This window comes from Aquarana catesbeiana, linkage group LG03 (assembly GCF_042186555.1).
Source record: "Aquarana catesbeiana isolate 2022-GZ linkage group LG03, ASM4218655v1, whole genome shotgun sequence".
In the NCBI taxonomy this organism is placed as follows: Eukaryota; Metazoa; Chordata; class Amphibia; order Anura; family Ranidae; genus Aquarana; species Aquarana catesbeiana.
This window is the reverse complement of record NC_133326.1, coordinates 329,455,495-329,473,217: the sequence shown is the minus strand read 5'-3', so window position 1 is coordinate 329,473,217 and position 17,723 is coordinate 329,455,495. Positions and strand designations below refer to the sequence as shown.

General features: G+C 44.5%; 1 protein-coding gene across 4 annotated transcripts in view; it reads right to left on the bottom strand.

Moving 5' to 3' along the window:
• The window catches only part of NSD1 (nuclear receptor binding SET domain protein 1), a 128,877-nt gene that overhangs the window by 84,081 nt on the left and 27,073 nt on the right, over positions 1-17,723 (bottom strand). For all 4 annotated transcript variants that reach the window (XR_012242874.1, XM_073620484.1, XM_073620483.1 and 1 more), the window contains exons 4-5: positions 15,489-15,658; positions 12,225-14,181 (exon numbers count right to left, since the gene is read on the bottom strand). Coding sequence is in view for 3 of the 4 variants with exons in the window: in XM_073620484.1 (XP_073476585.1) it covers positions 12,225-14,181; positions 15,489-15,658 (2,127 nt within the window). In the remaining variant the exon portion in view is untranslated. The remainder of the gene's footprint in view (positions 1-12,224; positions 14,182-15,488; positions 15,659-17,723) is intronic.

Below are 17,723 nucleotides of genomic sequence, written 5' to 3'. Positions count from 1 at the left end.
ACAGTGAGTAGAAAAAAAAAAATCCAGTTTTTCTCTTTCGTTCATTGGACGGACACAGCACTTCTAATTTTGAAGTCCCAAAGCAGTGCCACAATGAGGGGTGGGAACACAAAACAAAGGAAAAAAAAAAAAGTAACCTCCATCCAAACAGAGCACTTCGTAAAAGGGAGCCAAAACCTCAGACGGCCGCCTGCAAAACTTTGCAGCCGAAACACGCATCAGAAGATGCGCCAACATCCACCTTGTAAAACTCGGTGAAAGCGTGCAACGACAACCAGGTAGCTGCTTTACACACTTGAGAAATGGATGCTTGATGAAAGAAGGCCCAGGAAGCACTAACCGCCCTGGTAGAATGTGCCGTGACGGAAAAGGGGGCTCCCGCCCACTAATGGCATACGCCTGGACAATAATCTGTCTGATCCACTGAGAAATAGTGGCCGAACAAGCCACCAGGCCCTTCCCTGGAACATCCACAGTTACAAACAGTGAATCCGATTTACAAAAAGAAGCCGTAACTGACATAGATACACGGAGAGCCTGGACTACATCCAAAGACTGCAAAGCGATCTCCTTGAGGTGAGACAGTCGAAGACGAGGAGGGAAGCACAATGTCCACATTTAGATGAAAGGCAGATAGCACCTTAGGGAGAAATGAGGGATGCAAACGCAGCACTGCCTTATCCTTGTGAAGAACCAAATAAGGAGACTTACAGAAACTCGCTGAGCGGACGTAATAGCCACTAGAAAGACAACCTTCTAAGAGAGCATGAGAAAAGGGATCTTCCTAATGTCCTCAAAACGGCAGCTTCTGAAGTACTGAGAGCACCAGGTTTAGATAGCAGTGGGCGTACCGGGGGAGCCACACGTTGAACCCCCTGAATAAAAGTACGCACCGAGTGGGCGGCCAATGGTCGCGGAAAAAAAAGATAGCTAGAGCCGATTTGTCCCTTGATAGTGCTCAAAGCAAGCTTCTGATCAAACCCACGCTGCAGAAACACAAGAATCCTAGACACCAAATAGGAACGTGGATGCCACCCCATAGTCTCACAAAACAAGATGTAAGCCTTCCAGGTGCGATGATAAATCTTCAGAGAAGTGGATTTACGTGCCCTCAACATAGTGGAAATTTCAATAGCCAGGTTGTTAAAGCCAGAGACGTTAAAGCAGGGTGGAATATTGGACCCTGGGACAAGCCCTCCTGCACCGGTAGCCGCCAGGGAACGTCCGCCACCATCCGTACCACGTCGGCAAGGCGAATCCGGAGCAATTCGAATTACCGGAATTCCTTCGCCCTCTAGCCTGCGCAGCAGACGAGGAAGGAGTTTGAGAGGAGGGAAGGCATAAATGAGCCGATAATGCCCCCATGGCACGACCAGCGCGTCTGCGCATCTGCCAAGGGATCCCTTGTTCTGGCCACAAATCTCTACACCTTCCGATTGAGACGAGAGGCCAGAAGATCCACGTCCAGCGTGCCCCACCGCAGGCAAATGAGACGAAAAACTTCCGGATGCAGCGACCACTCCCCCTGATCAAGCAACCGACGGCTGAGGTAATCCGCTTGCCAGTTTCCTACGCCCAGAATGTAAACGGCTGCCAAAGCCGGCACGTGAAGCTCTGCCCACTGCAGAACGTGAGACACATCCAGCGCCGCTGCTGAGCTCCTTGTCCCCCCTGGTGGTTGACGTAAGCCACAGCCGTGGTATTGACCAACTGAATCCTGACCGGACGACTGTGCAGCCGCTACGTCCAAATGGAGAGGCATAACCTAATCGCAAGCAACCCCAGCACGTTGATTGATAGGCGGGATTCCCCCAGCGTCCAGCAGCCCTGGACCGACTGAAGGCCCAGAAGCCCCCCTGTCGTGATCACTGTCCAATGGAGAGGAAAAAAACGACTTCCAGGACCATAGAGCCCGCGACTGTAGCCACCAAAGGAGCGAGGCCCTGGCCAGATGGCCCACCCGGATCTGACAATCCAGAGATGCCGGGGACTTGTCCCATTTGGTCTCCTTCTGCAAGCCCTGAGTGTGAAACTGCGCATACGGAACCACCTCGAAGGTGGATACCATGAGTCCCAGAACCCGCATGCAAACACGCAGTGACGACCACTTGCGGGACAGCAGCGACCAAACCAGGGAAGGGTCTGCAGTTTGATCGGTTTGATCGGTGGAAGAAAAACCTTCGCTCGTGCAGAGTCCAGAATCAACCCCAAGTACTCCAGGCGTTGGGTCGGGAGCAACATAGACTTCTGGAGATTCAACACCCAGCCGAACTCCTGTAAGGTCTGAATGGTGATTGCCACATCGTCTCTCAGTTCTGAGGCTGACGCCGTTCTCAGGAGGAGACCGCCCAGGTAACTCATGACCGGCCGCTGTCTCAGTAACGCCAGAACCGGTGCCAGGACCTTGGTGAAGACCCGTGGTGCTGACGCCAGTCCAAAGGGAAGTGCCACAAATTGATAGTGTGCGTGTCAGACTGCAAAGCGCAGGAACCGCTGGTGTCTGACGCAGATGAGGACATGCAAGTACGCATCCTTGATGTCCAGGGAGGCCAGGAAATCCCCCCTGATGAAGCACGGCCACCACTGAATGAACCGATTCCCTCCTGAACCTCCCAATACAATTGAGGGCCTTGGGGTCCAGGATCGGACAAACCCCTTCCTTCTTTGGAACTATGAACAGATTGGAGTAGAATCCCCGAAATGTTTCTGAAGCTGGTACAGGAACTATTAACCCCCCCCCCCAGAACCCGAAGAAGCAAGTCCTGCACCGCCCCAAACAAGGCCTGCTGATGAGATGGGAGTGGATGAAGATTGGAGGGAAAAAACCTGTCTGGCGGACAGGAAAGAAACTATTTTGTAACCAGACAAAATTAGTTTGCAGACCCACTGGTCAGAAAGAAGAGAAGTCCACCAGTCTGCAAATCACGAAAGGCGACTCCCCACCTGTAAGTTGGGCGGGGGTAAACCTTCATGCAGAAGAGGACTTGTCCGCGGGCTTGTGATGCCAAGGACGCTTTTGCCTATCCGTTAGAGCCTTGGTGGGCTAAGAACGCTTGCCTGCAGAACCGGGCGGACGAAAAAGATGCTTGTGAGCGGAAAAGGAGGGACCCAGCCTATGACGGGGCCTCTTGCTTTTTTTGGATTGTGGGAAGAAAGTACTTCCCCCCCCCCCAGTAATGTCCTTAATAATGTCGTCCAGAGAGGCTCCAAATAGCCTCCCACCCTGGAAAGGCAAATCCGCCAAAGCCTTCTTATATGTCTGGTCCGCCGACCAGCACTTGAGCCAAAAGCAGCTGGTGAAGAACCACGGCCGACACGGAGACTGAGTGCAGAGACTTAAGTATGTCTGTGATGCGGCCCTGGACAAACTGGTCTGCCAGTTCCACACAGACTGGGGACACTCATTACCCAATTCACGGTGTAATAGCTTAGCCCATTCAGTAAGTGTCTGCAACACTAGAGCAGTGGCTAGCACCGAAGAGCAGACCCCGCTACTGTAAACATAGATCGCGCCTCCGCCCCAGCCTGTCGGCAGGATCCTTGAAAGAAGGGGACCCCTCCACCAGAATCATGGTCGCCTGGACACTGGAGGATAAGCCTATTTCTTCAACAGACTCTCCTCAAAGGGGTAACGCACCGAAAAACGACCATTGCGGGCATTCCCAATCCTCGTAGATAAATTTATCGAAATAGGACAGGTAAGGAAACACCTTAGCAGTGCGGACCGGCTTGTGCGACCCAAAAGGGACCGACACTTCTGCAGACGCACCTGCCAGATCCTCAATTGTCAAAGTATCGGGCACCGCCGTTACGAGTGCACTCACCAGCACTTTCTCATGTGCCGCAACGGACACGGAGGATTCCTCCTCACTGTCTGAAAGATCAGGGGCCGCATCATCTGACCCATCCAGGCAGGGGCCGCCTGCCACGGCAGAGCCCGAGTCCGGATCAGAGTCCTCTCCAGAAGATGGAAGGGGAAGGGGACATTTTTTTACCCGCCTTACGCCCGCACGCCACCTCAACCCGGGAGAGGAAGGATTCCAGGACTGCCGACAAGGAGTCCAGGGGCACTGCACATCCAGAGGGGCCAGCTACTGTCACGGGGGTGCCTGGTGGGCACCTGCCTCAGACGCCAATGGCATCCCACGCTCGACCAGACACTACCAGGGACCGAACACCCATTAAGGAGAGAGAAAGGTAGACCACCCAGCCCCCTAGCTGCCACAGACTGGGGGACCACCAGAAGGACTCACCACCTTGACCTACGAGGAGTAGTGCTGTACTGTCCGTCCTCCGCAGATGGGACAATCACGAGGAGATCCGCACTCTTGCCTGGCTTCAAATGCAGAGACTAGCGCTAGAGGACCAGCCGAAAACTCCCCAAGAGGCTACAAGAAATTGGCTATAAGATAGAGCCTGAAAGCCCTGAGATCTTGGGAAAATGGCTGCCGTGGCTATGAGAAAATGGCCGCCGGCCGCGCTTCTGCAAATAGAAGCCGAATGTCATGAGACCAAAAACGAACGAAAAAATGGCCGCAGGGCCCGTCCCCACAGAAAACGGCAGCTATACACGAGGAGACAGACACCAGCCACCCCAGGGCCAGGATCTGGGGGCTCCCCCTTGTTAAAGGAAGCTTCCAGATTCCAATAAGCCCCGGCCCGCAGACCCCGACAACCACCGGGCAAGGGTTGTCGGGAAGAGGCCCTTGTCCTCATCAACATGGGGACAAGGTGTTCTGGGGTCGGGGGGGGGGGGGCGCAGAGCCTCCCCTGCCTCAAAGCATCCACCCCCCATCCCCATGTTGAAGGCATGTGGCCTGGTATGGTCCAGGAGGGGGCGCTCGCTTGTCCCCCCCCCCCCCTTTCCTGACCTGCCGGGCTGCATGCTCAGATAAGGGTCTGGTATGGGTCTTGGGGGGGGGGGGGGGGGCCATGCCATTTTTTTTTTTTTTGGGGCATGGGGGTCCCCCCTTAAGATCCATACCAGGTAGAACGGTCTAGTATCGCCTTGGGGGAAAACTTCACGCAACTTTTTTTTTTTACATTTTGGCAGGGTTCCCCCGTCAAGATTCTCAGCACACAAGTCGCACCGCAAGTCAGGTCATCTTGATCCGACTTCTGGTGCAACTTCTATTCAAATCAATGGGCTCACATAGAGGACCATTGATTTTGAATAGAGGCAGAGAAACGCTGGAAGGGGCTTAACCCTGTGTATACAGCGTTAAGCCTCGTTAAACTGCGTTTAACACCTTTTACCGGCGTCTGGCGTTTTTACAGCTCTAGCGCTGGAGCCTCAGAATTCCCTGGTCCTGGGTATTTTTTTGGAGCTTGAAAACGCCAATGCCCGTTACAGCTCAAAAACGCCATGGTGTGTATGCAGTGTTAATTTAGTCAATTAAAAACTACTAAAACATTTTAGTCGACTAAATGAATACTATTTTAGTCGAGTAAAATACAACTAAGACAATTGAGATGACTAAAATACGACTAAAACGGCATTTTAGTCAAAAGACTAAGACTAAATTGAAATTTTACTTCAAAATTAACATTGGTCTGTAGTGCATGTTCATACCTCTAACCCAAAAATAATAACATATGATATTTTTCACTCCAGCAGTATATAATGAGTTAGGAAATTGTAGAGAAATGTTAACTAATGCATTACAATTTAATTACACCCATTTGATTTTAGACGACTAAAATGAGATGTAGTCGACTAAACTGTACTGGAGATTTAGTCGAAAAAAAACGGGACTAAAACTAAAATGCCATTTTAGTCCTAAGACTAAGATTAAAACTAAATCGAAATTTGCTGCCAAAGTTAGCACTGTGTGTATAAGGCCATTGGAGAACATGGAGTGGCATTTTTAAGCTGCAAAAAAAGCTCAAAAACGCCGCTGTAAAAAAGCCCGTGTGTATGGCCAAAAAAAACGTGCTGGAGACAAGGAGAGCTTCAATACCATCAGGAAGCTCCAACGCTCGTCAGAAGAACTTGGACTCTCACACAACAGCGAGGCTTTGGAGCCAGGAGTAGGTATGTAAAACTCACGGGTTGCACATAATACTTGCAGCAGTTTACATTTTCTAAAGCTTGAATGCCCATTTAAAGTGCACATATATTTACATATGAAACAAACCTGATCAATACAGCGTTGAATAAGAGAAACAGAATGGCTAACAATTTAAACATTGAAACTTGTTTTTAGCCAAGGTCAGATGAACAACTGTTCACGCCTTCAGATATCTTGCCAACACAAATCTGGTGGACAGATTACTGGGAAGGGCACGAATAACAAAGTCAGAGGCAGATGGAGTGTCTTGAACGATTTTAGGGACTTAGGAGCTAAATTGAGGAAAAGGACCTCCAAGGTAGTATTCTCAGGAATACTACTGGTACCTCGAGCCACACCAGAAAGGCAGAGGGAGATTAGGGAAGTTAACAAGTGGCTGAGGAGCTGGTGTATTAAGGAGGGGTTTGGGTTCCTGGAGAACTGGGCAGACTTCTCAGTCGGTCACCAGTTCTATAAAAGGGACGGATTGAACCTAAATGAGGGGGTTGCAGATCTGCTGGGAGTGAAGATGGCCATATAGTTAGAAGGGTTTTTAAACTAGGCGACCGGATATTCCCTTTATCGCAGGGATAGAGAGAGTAAAAAAGTGGGAGGGGTATGCCTATTTATCAAGAATAATGTACAAGTGAATGTGAGAAATTACATCAATAAAGGGAGCTAGGGAGGAGGTGGAATCCTTATGGTTAGAGCTCCAAGGGATGAAGCGAAGGGGAAAATACTGGGAGTATGCTATAGGCCCCCTAACCTGAGGGAGGAAGGGGAGACTGACCTCCTTATCACAATTTGGATTAGCAACAAGGATGGGAAGTGTTATCATAATGGGGGATTTTAATTATCCAGACAGACAAATGCGTGGTTCCCTCCGCCCATTCTAAGGCTCGCCAGTTCCTAAATGTCTTGCAGGGCAATTTCATGGGCCAGATGGTAGACACACCAACCAGAAACAAGGCATTACTAAATCTACTTAAAAATGTGTCATGTATATATACTGCGCTGTGTAAAAAGACAAACAGCAATAAACCAAAAGAAAAAATATGCAGCGCTTATAATGGAACAAAAGAAAATGTGTAAATAAATCTAGACAATTTTGTGAGAATGTCCACCACGTGAATAACTGACAGAAATAAAACGATAAAACCAAAATGACAGGAAAGGTTCCACATATTTTAATTAAAAGTTCTGAAACGTTAGCACACTATGTGGAACCTTTTCTGTCATTTTGGTTTTATCGTGTGAGCTGACTTTAACATCCTTGGGCGTCCTCCCCATTGGCTGCACCATACTCTGATGTCTGTTTGAACACATACTAGTGACCTATACCGTCTTAAGTGTAGTGTGACTGAAGCCATCCAGATTGTCACTGGTTCCACATCACCACTGGTGTTTGTCACCACAAGCCTGTTTGACTTAGGTATATGCCCCTCCAAGTCCAACCTTTCCGGTAAGCCTTCAGATAATTGGTGGAAGTCTCCTCACAAGATCCCCTTACCTGTTGACCTTAATTGATGTCTACTATCCTACTGATGCTTTCAAAATATTAACCTACAGACATTGTCCATTTTCACCAGACTTTTTCAGTTTATTTCTGTCAGTTAGTTATTCACGTGGTGGACATTATCACAAAATTGTCTGGATTTATTACACATTCTCTATTGTTCCATTATAAGCGATGCATATTTTTTCTTTTGGTTATTAGATCTACTGATTACCAACAATACAGATCAGGGATGTGGAAATACGGGACAATTTAGGAAACGGCGATCACAGGTCAATTAGGTTCAGTATAAATCACACAAATAGGAAATACAAGGGGAACACAAAGACACTGACTTTCAAAAGAGCCAACTTCCCTAAACTACGAACCTTGCTAGAAGATATAAATTGGGATAAAATTTTAAAAACAAAGAACACAGAGGAGAGATGGGTTTGCTTTAAGAGCATATTAAAAGGGCATTAGCCAGTGCATCCCATTGGGAAATAAATTTAAAAAGGCAGACAAAAGTCCTGGATGGCTTAACTCCAATGTAAAAATACATATAAAAGCAAAGGAGAAGTCCTTCAAAAAATACAAGGCCGAGGGATCATCATCATTTAGACTTTACAAAGAATGCAACAAGATATAACAAGGGTGCAATTAGAAGGGTGCAAGATAGAACATGAAAGACACATAGCAGAGGAGAACAAAAAAAATCCCAAGAAATTCTTGGGATATACTGTAAACAGTAAAAAAGGGAGAACAGACCATATTGGCCGCATAAAGAATGAGGAAGGACATCTGGTTACAAAAGGATGGGGACATGGTGAAGGTATTGAATTTATTTTTCTCCTCAGTCTTCACGAGGGAATAAGGGGTGCCTCAGTAACCAAAACTGCAGTGTTTGTCCTCATGACACATCACAGGAAGCACCCTCATGGCTAACAGAGGACAAAATTAGAAATAGACTTCGGAAACTTAACATTAATAAATCACAGGGACCGGATGGCTTAGGGTACTTAGGGAACTCAGTCAAGTAATTGCCAGACCATTGTTCCCAATTTTTACTGACAGTCTACTGGCTGGAATGGTACCAGCTGATTTGAGAAAAGCCAATGTAGCTCCAATATTTAAAAAAGGGCCAAAATACCTCCCTGGGAATTACAGACCAGTTAGCCTAACATCAATAGTATGCAAGCTCTTGGAGGGGATGATAACAGACTGTATACAAGATTTTAGTAATGAAATCTGTATCATTAGCAGTAATCAGCATGGATTCATTAAGAATTGTTGCCTTGCCAAACCAATCTATTAACCTTCTACGAGGAGGTGAGCTGCCAACTAGATAAAGGAAGGCCCGTAGATGTGCTGTATCTGGATTTTGCAAAAGCATTTGACACAGTTCCCCATAAACATTTACTGTACAAAATAAGGTCCGTTGGCATGGACCATAGGGTGAGTACATGGATTGAAAACTGGCTACAAGGGCGAGTTCAGAGGGTGGTGATAAATGGGGAATACTCGGAATGGTCAGGGGTGGGTAGTGGGGTCCCCCAGGATTCTTTGCTGGGACCAATCCTGTTTAATTTGTTCATAAACGACCTGGAGGATGGGGTAAATGGCTCAATCTCTGTATCTGTGGGCGAAACTAAGCTAAGCAGGGCAATAACTTCTCCGCACGATGTGGAAACCTTGCAAGAAGATCTGAACAAAATTAATGGGGTGGGCAACTACATGGCAAATGAGGTTCAATGTAGAAAAATTTAAAATAATGCATTTTGGTGGCAAAAATATGAATGCAATCTATACTCTGGGGGGAGAACCTCTGGGGGAATCTAGGAAAGAAAAGGACCTGGGGGTCCTAGTAGATGATAGCTGCAGCATTGCTGAGCCTAACAAAGCAAACAGAATATTGGCATGCATTAAAAAGGGGAATAACTCCAGGGATAAAGCGATAAGTCTCCCACTCTACAAGACTTTGGTACAGCCTTACCTGGAGTATGCTGTCCAGTTCTGGGCACCAGTCCTCAGGAAGGATGTACTGGAAATGGAGTGAGTACAAAGAAGGGCAACAACGATAATAAAGGGTTTGGAGGATATTGGTTATGAAGAAAGGTTGCAAGCACTGAACTTATTCTCTCTGGAGAAGAGGCGCTTGAGAGGGGATAGGATTTCCATTTACAAATACTATACTGGTGACCCCACAATAGGGATAAAACTTTTTTGCGGAAGGGAGTTTAATAAGACACGTGTCCACTTACTAAAGTATGAAGAAAAGAGGTTTAACCATAAACTGCGTAGAGGGTTCTTTACTGTAAGAGCGGCAAGGATGTGGAATTCCCTTCCACAGGCGGTGGTCTCAGCGGGGAGCATCGATAGTTTAAAAAAACGATTAGATAAGCAGCTGAACGACCACAACATACAGGGATATACAATGTAATACTGACATATAATCACATACATAGGTTAGAATTGATGGACTTGTGTCTTTTTTCAACCTCACCTACTATGTAACTATGTATGCAACACCGATTGGTACATTGATCTGCCTTTTTTTCCCAGCAGACAAGTACCTTCTATGAATCTTTGCCATGAGGATGACTAATACCATAGGCTTATTTTAGCATTCGTGCTTTGATTCACGTTTAATATCAGGAGGGGAGTACGAGAAATGTTCACTGCCTTGTACAGTGTGAACATTGGAATTTGAATAAATTCACAAAACTACCAGGCTTATTAAAAAAAAAAAAAAAAAAAAATTGTGACACCCAAGATACTATAAAACAAAATCACTGACAATCTCTAATGTGTTTAAAGCAGTAATCTGACCAAAATGGAATGCCAAGTGTGGCTATGCCTTCATTTAACCACTTAAGGACTAGCCTCATTTTGAGATTTGGGTGTTTACAAGTTTAAAACAGTTTTTTTTCTAGAAAATTACTTAGAACCCCCAAAACATTATATATTGTTTTTTTTTTCTAACACCCTAGAGAATAAAATGACGCTCATTGCAATACTTTTTTTCCCACCGTATTTGCGCAGAGGTCTAACAAGCGCACTTTTTTGGAAAAATTGACTTTTGAATAAAAAAATAAGACAACAGTAAAGTTAGCCCATTTTTTTTTTTATATTGTGAAAAATAATGTTACGCCAAGTAAATTGATACCCAACATGTCACGCTTCAAAATTGCGCCCGCTCGTGGAATGGCGTCAAACTTTTACCCTTAAAAATCTTCATAGGCGACGTTTAAAAAATTCTACCGGTTGCATGTTTTGAGTTACAGAGGAGGTCTAGGGCTAGAATTATTGCTCTCGCTCCAACGATTGCTGCGATACCTCACATCTGTGGTTTGACCACCATTTTCATATGCGGGCGCTACCCACATATGCGTTCGCTTCTGCGCGCGAGCTGCTCGGGACAGGGCACTTTAAAAGAAATAGTTTTTTTTTCTTATTTATTTTTTCACGGTTTTAAAACAAAAAAAAAAAAAAAATTTGGATCACTTTTATTCCTATTACAAGGAATATAAACACCCCTTGTAATAGAAAAAAAGCATGACAGGTCCTCTTAAATATGAGATCTGGGGTCAAAAAGTCCTCAGATCTCATATTTGGACTTAAATGCAAAAAAAAAAAAAAAATTTTTGCCATTTGAAAAAATAACAAAAAAATGGCCTTTCAAGACGTATGGGCGGAGCTGACGTTTCCATACGACAAACATGACAGGTCCCGATCGCCTCCGCCACTACCGACGGCTCCGGTAAATGGCGGAGGGTGCGGCTGGAGGGGGGTGGCACCTCTCCCGCCACCGATAATGGTGATCTCGCGGCGAATCCGCCGCAGAGACCACCAATATCGTAAACACGAACGGCTCCTGAAACGATGGATACCTCGGTTGTGGCAGCAGCTGCTGCAGTTACCGAGATATCCATCTTTAAAGTGCCGACGTATATGTACAAGAGCTGGTCGGTAAGTGGTTAAAAACCCTTACATATACCTAGTGGAATGACAGGCCTCAGGTGATACAGAGAGGAAACAAATCTTCCTACATAAGTTGTATCCGTTTATCTGCAGTCTTCTCTGCATCTGTTCAAAGTCCAGGATTTATAAAGCTTTTCAGATATGTCAGAAAAAAAAAATGGGGTGGAGAGTAGAAGTTACGCTTTGCAGAGCTCGGTGAGAAGAGACACACCTCCCTCCATACAGCTCACAAGAACAGAGCAGAGGTTGTCAATCTGCTGGAGGTCCCTTCCGTCACCATATTTCTCTGACTCCTTCTGATAGCAGAGGAAGGAGGCAGCAAACAGAAATTATACTTCCTGCCCTTAACTGAGACTAATACACGCTATAAAGCAGTGGTCCAAACTGTAGCCCAAGGGCAGGATGCTGCCCTTTTCTTGCATTTATCTGGCACTAATCTTCCGACTGTCACCTGATAGCCCTGCTGGGGTATTGTGCACCCTACTAAGCACAGTAAGGCCCTGTTATAGTCTGAAGGACAGTGAACTGGTCCTTTGTTTACAAAGTATGGAGACCCCTGCTATAGAGGGATATGCTTAGTTCAAACTTTTTTTCTATATTTTTAACATAGCTTTCAAGAAACCAAAATGCTGTCTACATATCAGGACAGTTGCACCACAAGACTAGTTATTACTAAATGACTAGAAAGAAAACTATACCTCGTCGTGGTGGGTCAGGTTGTGCTGTGACAGAACTGGAAACTTTGCTATTGTCACTCAGATCAGCGATTGGTGGGGTGCAGTCCTTTGTAGGACCTCCACTGTGGTTTTCTTCAGTAGAATGGTCAAATTTCTGCCAGCGTTTTTTTGGTGCAACGTAATTAGTATCTGGTTCATCCAGCCCTGGGCACTCTTTAGTAACTCCTGAACCTGCTTCATTTTCCTTGTCATGGGGTTTAATTTCAGTTGTGCTAATTTGGAGAGTTTGTGCATCATTTACAACATTGGACTGTGCAAAAGGATTACTTGAGAACGTTTCCACATTATCTTTTATTAGTGTGTCGTTCTGAGAAGATGCAATACTGTGGAGAGAAGAGCCCAGCTTTGTCCCATCAGGCATTCTTCCTACCAAAGGCTGGTTCATACTTTCTGAAGACACATTCTCTTTTGGAGGAGAAGCGGTTTTATTTGTATATACCTCTTCTGTTGTCCTAACTCGTCTTTTCTGCAGAATGCAGGGCTTGGTAAATCTTTTTTTTGGGCGGGGTACTGAAGTATTAGGATCTGATGACTCATCCGAATTACCTGTGGAGCTACAGGGGGTGTGTGCACCACTCTGAGTGAATGAAATATTCTTTGCCTCATCACTGGTATTTTTAGGCTCTTGCTTCAGCCCACCCTCTAATGATGTCTTTGATACCTTATCTGACCCACTTTCTGAAGAACATTCCATAGGGCTACACACGGGAGATGTTTTTGTTCCAGTCATAAGCGGTCTTTCCTTTGCTTTGGTATCATGAAGATCTTTAAGCATCATTAACAGGCTGCTGTATTTATAATCATGCTCCATAGGGATTCTACTTTGACCAGGAGCAGACTGAAAAAGTAAGGGTGTAGAAGGTTTCGAAGTTGCATTTTCAGCATGGTCCCTGCTTATCCTACCGAATTGTTCTTTCTCCACAGAATCGCTACTCCCCCCATTCGAGTCATTGAACATTTCTGTGCATCCAGGCTTAGTAGGCGATTTAGGTGAGTTTGTGGAGGCCATACTAAATTGCTCATGTACGTTTTCACCTGCTGTGCAGGACAGGCTTTCAACATTTAGAGGCCTAGTCAAATTATTCAGAGAATGGTGAACTTTGCTAATATTCTGATTTGCCGATATTTGCCTTTGGGATTCCCCGGGAGACTCTGGTGCAACTGATTTATTTGGAGACATATCTTTGCTGCAGACCGAATAGTCTTGGGACCTGGAAGGTTTTTTATTAGCACTTACAGGACTGGATAATGAACACTCTCTAATGCGTTTCTTGTTTTTTATATTTTCCGCAGACACCTCCACTTCTAAGACAACACTTTGCTTAGGAGATTGATTAAGAGGGCTCAGTTCATTTTTACATACATCTGTTGTTGAAGACACGGTTGGTTTTAATAAAGACTTTACAGTCTGATCGTGATCACTCATAGACTGCTTATCCATTAAACACTTGTCTTGCGCCATTAGTCCAGTACTGCTGCTTTCTCTACTAAGGCTATGGGGATCGTTAAATATTTGCTTAAGATTACTATTTTCTTTCTGAGCTGGTGGCATTTTTATCTTCTCCTCACTTGTTTCATTAGACCAATAATCAGGAGAGACAGCTTGTTTAGAGGCAACAAAGTCTTCTCCTAAGTATTTAGTCTTAGGAGAGTTCTTATTTAAAGGCTTTCGGCTTATACCTTGTTTTTTCTTTGCAGAATCTGTGTTAGTGCAAGGAGACGGGACACGGTTAAGAAGATGAGGTTTTACAAAACCGTTCAATACACTGATTGTCCCAGTGAATTTTTTTCCGCCATAATCTGACGGTTTCTCTGTTGGACTTGCAAACTGTACAACATCTCCATATTCTGTCTTGGCAAGGCAATCCAGGGCATGAGTAATACTTGACTGCCATAGTGGTAGAAGTTTTGATGGAATCTGGAAGGAGGAAGACAAATTCAATCACCTGAAATATTTAGAAAAAAACTTTTTTCAAAAGAAATTACCTGGATGTATTTTTATGTATGAGATATTGCCCACATGCTCCGTACATGAAAAAACATTCACAATACACACATACTAATATAAATATATATATATATATATATATATATACATATATACACACACACACACACATACATACACACACACACATATACACACACATTTACCAAAAAACATTTTCAAGCTATAGTTATATAATGGATATGGGCTGAAAGTGCACACTCAGGTTTAATGTACATCCAAATCTGAGGAAGGGTTTAGAAATTACATCTCTTGAGACTAGCCATCCCCCTTTTTTCAAGGGACCAAAAGTAATTGGACAATTGAATCAAAAGCAGTTTCATGGCCAGTTGTGGGCTACTTCTTACTTATTTCTTCATCAATTAAGCAGGTAAAAGGTCTGGAGGTGATTCTAAGTGTGGCATTTGCATTTGGAATCTATTTCTGTGAACCTACGTGCATTCAAAGGAGCTGTCCATGCAGCAACATTAGGTGTGGCCAAATCAACAGTTTGGTACATTCTGAGGAAAGAAGAACGCACTGGTGAGCTCAGCAACATAAAAAGGCCTGGACGTTCTAAGAAGACAACAGTGGTGGATGATTGCATGATTCTCCCTATGGTAAAGAAAAACCCAGTCACAACATCCAGACAAGTGAAGGACACTCTCCAGTAGGTGGGCATATCGTTGTCAAAGTCTACAATCAAGAGAAGACTTCACTAGAGCAAACACAGAGGGTTCACCACAAGGTGAAAACCATTCATAAACCTGAAGAATAGAAAAGCCAGATTAGACTTTGCCAAAAAGCACATCTGAAAAAGCCAGACCAGTTCTGGAAAAGCATGCTTTGGATTAATTTGTACCAGAATGGCGGGAAGAAAAAAAAAAAAAAAAAAAAAAAAAAAAAAGGGTGGAGAAGGCTTGGAACAGCTCATGATCCAAAGCACACAACATCATCTGTAAAACATGGTGGAGGCAATGTGATGGCATAGGCATGCATGGCTTCCTGTGGCACTGGTTCCTAAAATTTGTACTTGATATTTATGTTCAACCTCTTGAATTAAAGCTGAAAGTCTGCACTTCAAATTTGGATGGTTTTATTTTAATTTTATTCTGGTGGCATACAGATCCAAAAGGTATGCAAAAATTGTGCCTGTGTCCAATTACATATCGACCTAACCGTAGCTACACACACACACACTAATGCATAAAAAAAAAAAAATTATAATCAGAACTAACCTTAGGTTTGCTACAACCTTCCTTCTGAGATGGCCTTGAATCAGGCAATTCTTCAAACTGATAAACTCCTTTGAATGGAACAACTGCTTTCGATGTCACCCAAACTTTTTCAGTTAGTTCCCCCAGTGTTTCCACATAGTACCGTCGTGGTGACTTTGTAGTAGATGCACCTGTGAAAAATTATAAAGACACAATTAGAGTTGATAGTATACCTATTTTAAAAGGAATAAGGCCCCTTTCACATGGGGCGGATACGCTCAGTGGAGTCCGCCAGCTCAGCGGGAGATTGCTCCGTTGATCTCCGCTGAGCCGGCGGATGACAGGTCTGTCTCTACTCACTGAGCGGGGAGGGACCTGTCAGAGCCCCGTTGATTTCTATGGGGAGATCGGACGAAAAACGGACAGCATGTTTGTTTTTAATCAGATGTCATTTGATCCGCCAAGATGGATGGCAGACCTATCACCATACGTATGTCTTGAGCGGATCGGATGACAGGCGGGTGTCAGTGGACACATCTCTGCTGACACCCGCTTGCCCATAGGAGTCATTGGATGGCTGAAAAATGGACAGGTGGATCCGAGCGGGCTTATCGTGTGAAAGGAGCCTTTGACTCTGTATGCTTTGAGGTGCTTAAGGTCCTTTGATTTGCATTGTAATTGCTGCAAACTGCTTATTCTTTCTTGCCCTATAACAAAAACTTTTTTTTACTTTCTGCTATAAAACATATTCAATTAAAAAAAAAAATTTTTTTTTAAAAATCTAAATTTCTTCACAAAATTTAGTCCAAAGTGTATTCTGCTACATTTCTTTGGTAAAAAAAAAATCCCAATAAGTGTATACTTGGTTTGTGTGAAAGTTATAGCGTCTACAAACTATGGTATATACAGGGGGTATAAAAAGAGAATCATCCCCTTCAACCACTTGCTACTGGGCACTTATATCCCCTTCCTGCCCCGGCCAAATTTTCAGCTTTCAGCGCTGTCACACTTTGAATGACAATTGAGTGGTCATACAACACTGTACTTGTATGAAATTTTTTTAGAATATTTTTCACACATATTGGGATTTCCTTTGGTGATATTTGATCATTTAATCACCACTGGGTTTTTTATTTTTTGCTAAACAAAAACAAAAACAAAAAAAAAAAAAAAAAAAACACGAGGCGGCACTGATAAAGGGACACTAATGATAGGGTAGTGATGGGGCAGTGATAGGCACTAAGGGAACCCATGTCCCTCTAAACAGAAGCAGGTTAACAGCTTTCTTCACGCTTACAGCGCGAGGGAAAAAAAACGTTAACTGGCTTCTGTTTACTTCTGTGATCAGCTGTCAGCCTGATCACATGGTAAAGGGCCCGCTGTGATTGGCCCTTTACCTTGATTAGTGATCAGCTGAGTCCCAAGGACTCAGCAATCACAGAGCTTGCCTGCCGCGTGAGAACAGGAGGACGTCTATGTACTGTGCTTCTAGGCATTTTAAGCCCGCGCTGTAGCTGTCTTTCGGCTATAGCGCGAGGTCAAGTGGTTAAAATAATCTTATTTTGTTGCTTTGCAGCCTGAAATGAAGACAGGCAGTTTTTATTTTATCCAGCTGTAAAACATCCAAGTGAAAGATATGAGTCGAAAAAGAAGAATCACCCCCCTCCTAAAAATGACTTGTAAACTCAATCAGGTGTAGTTAATCACCTTCTCAATGGCACACAAAGCCATCTGACATTCAACTGTGATCAGCGGTGGTAATTTTGATGAGCTCACCATGAAAAAGTATTTCCTGGAGCATTTCAGTCCCTGATAGTGCAACTGAAACAGTCAACTATGGATGGCAAAGCACTCTCCAAAGATCTCTGGGATAGAGTTGTGGGCTTGCACAAGTCAAAAGATGGATACAAAAAAATAAATAATAATAATTCAAAGGCTTTATCAATGCCTAGAAGTACAGTGTAGTATGTTATTAAGCGGTAGAAGGTATTTGGTACAACAGACCCTTCCCTGAATCAGGACGCCACTCCAAATTGAATGAAAGAGCCAGGAGGAAAGTGGTCAGAGAGGCTACCAAGAGGCCTACAGCAACTCTGAAGCAGTTGCAGGAATTTATGACAGAGGGGTTATTGTGTGCATGCAATATCATCACAATTTCTCCACAAATGTGGCTTGTATGAGAGGGTTGCAAGAAAGAAGCCACTCCTCAAAAAAGGCCACGTAGTCGCAATGGAGCTTTGCCAAAGGATGTCAGGA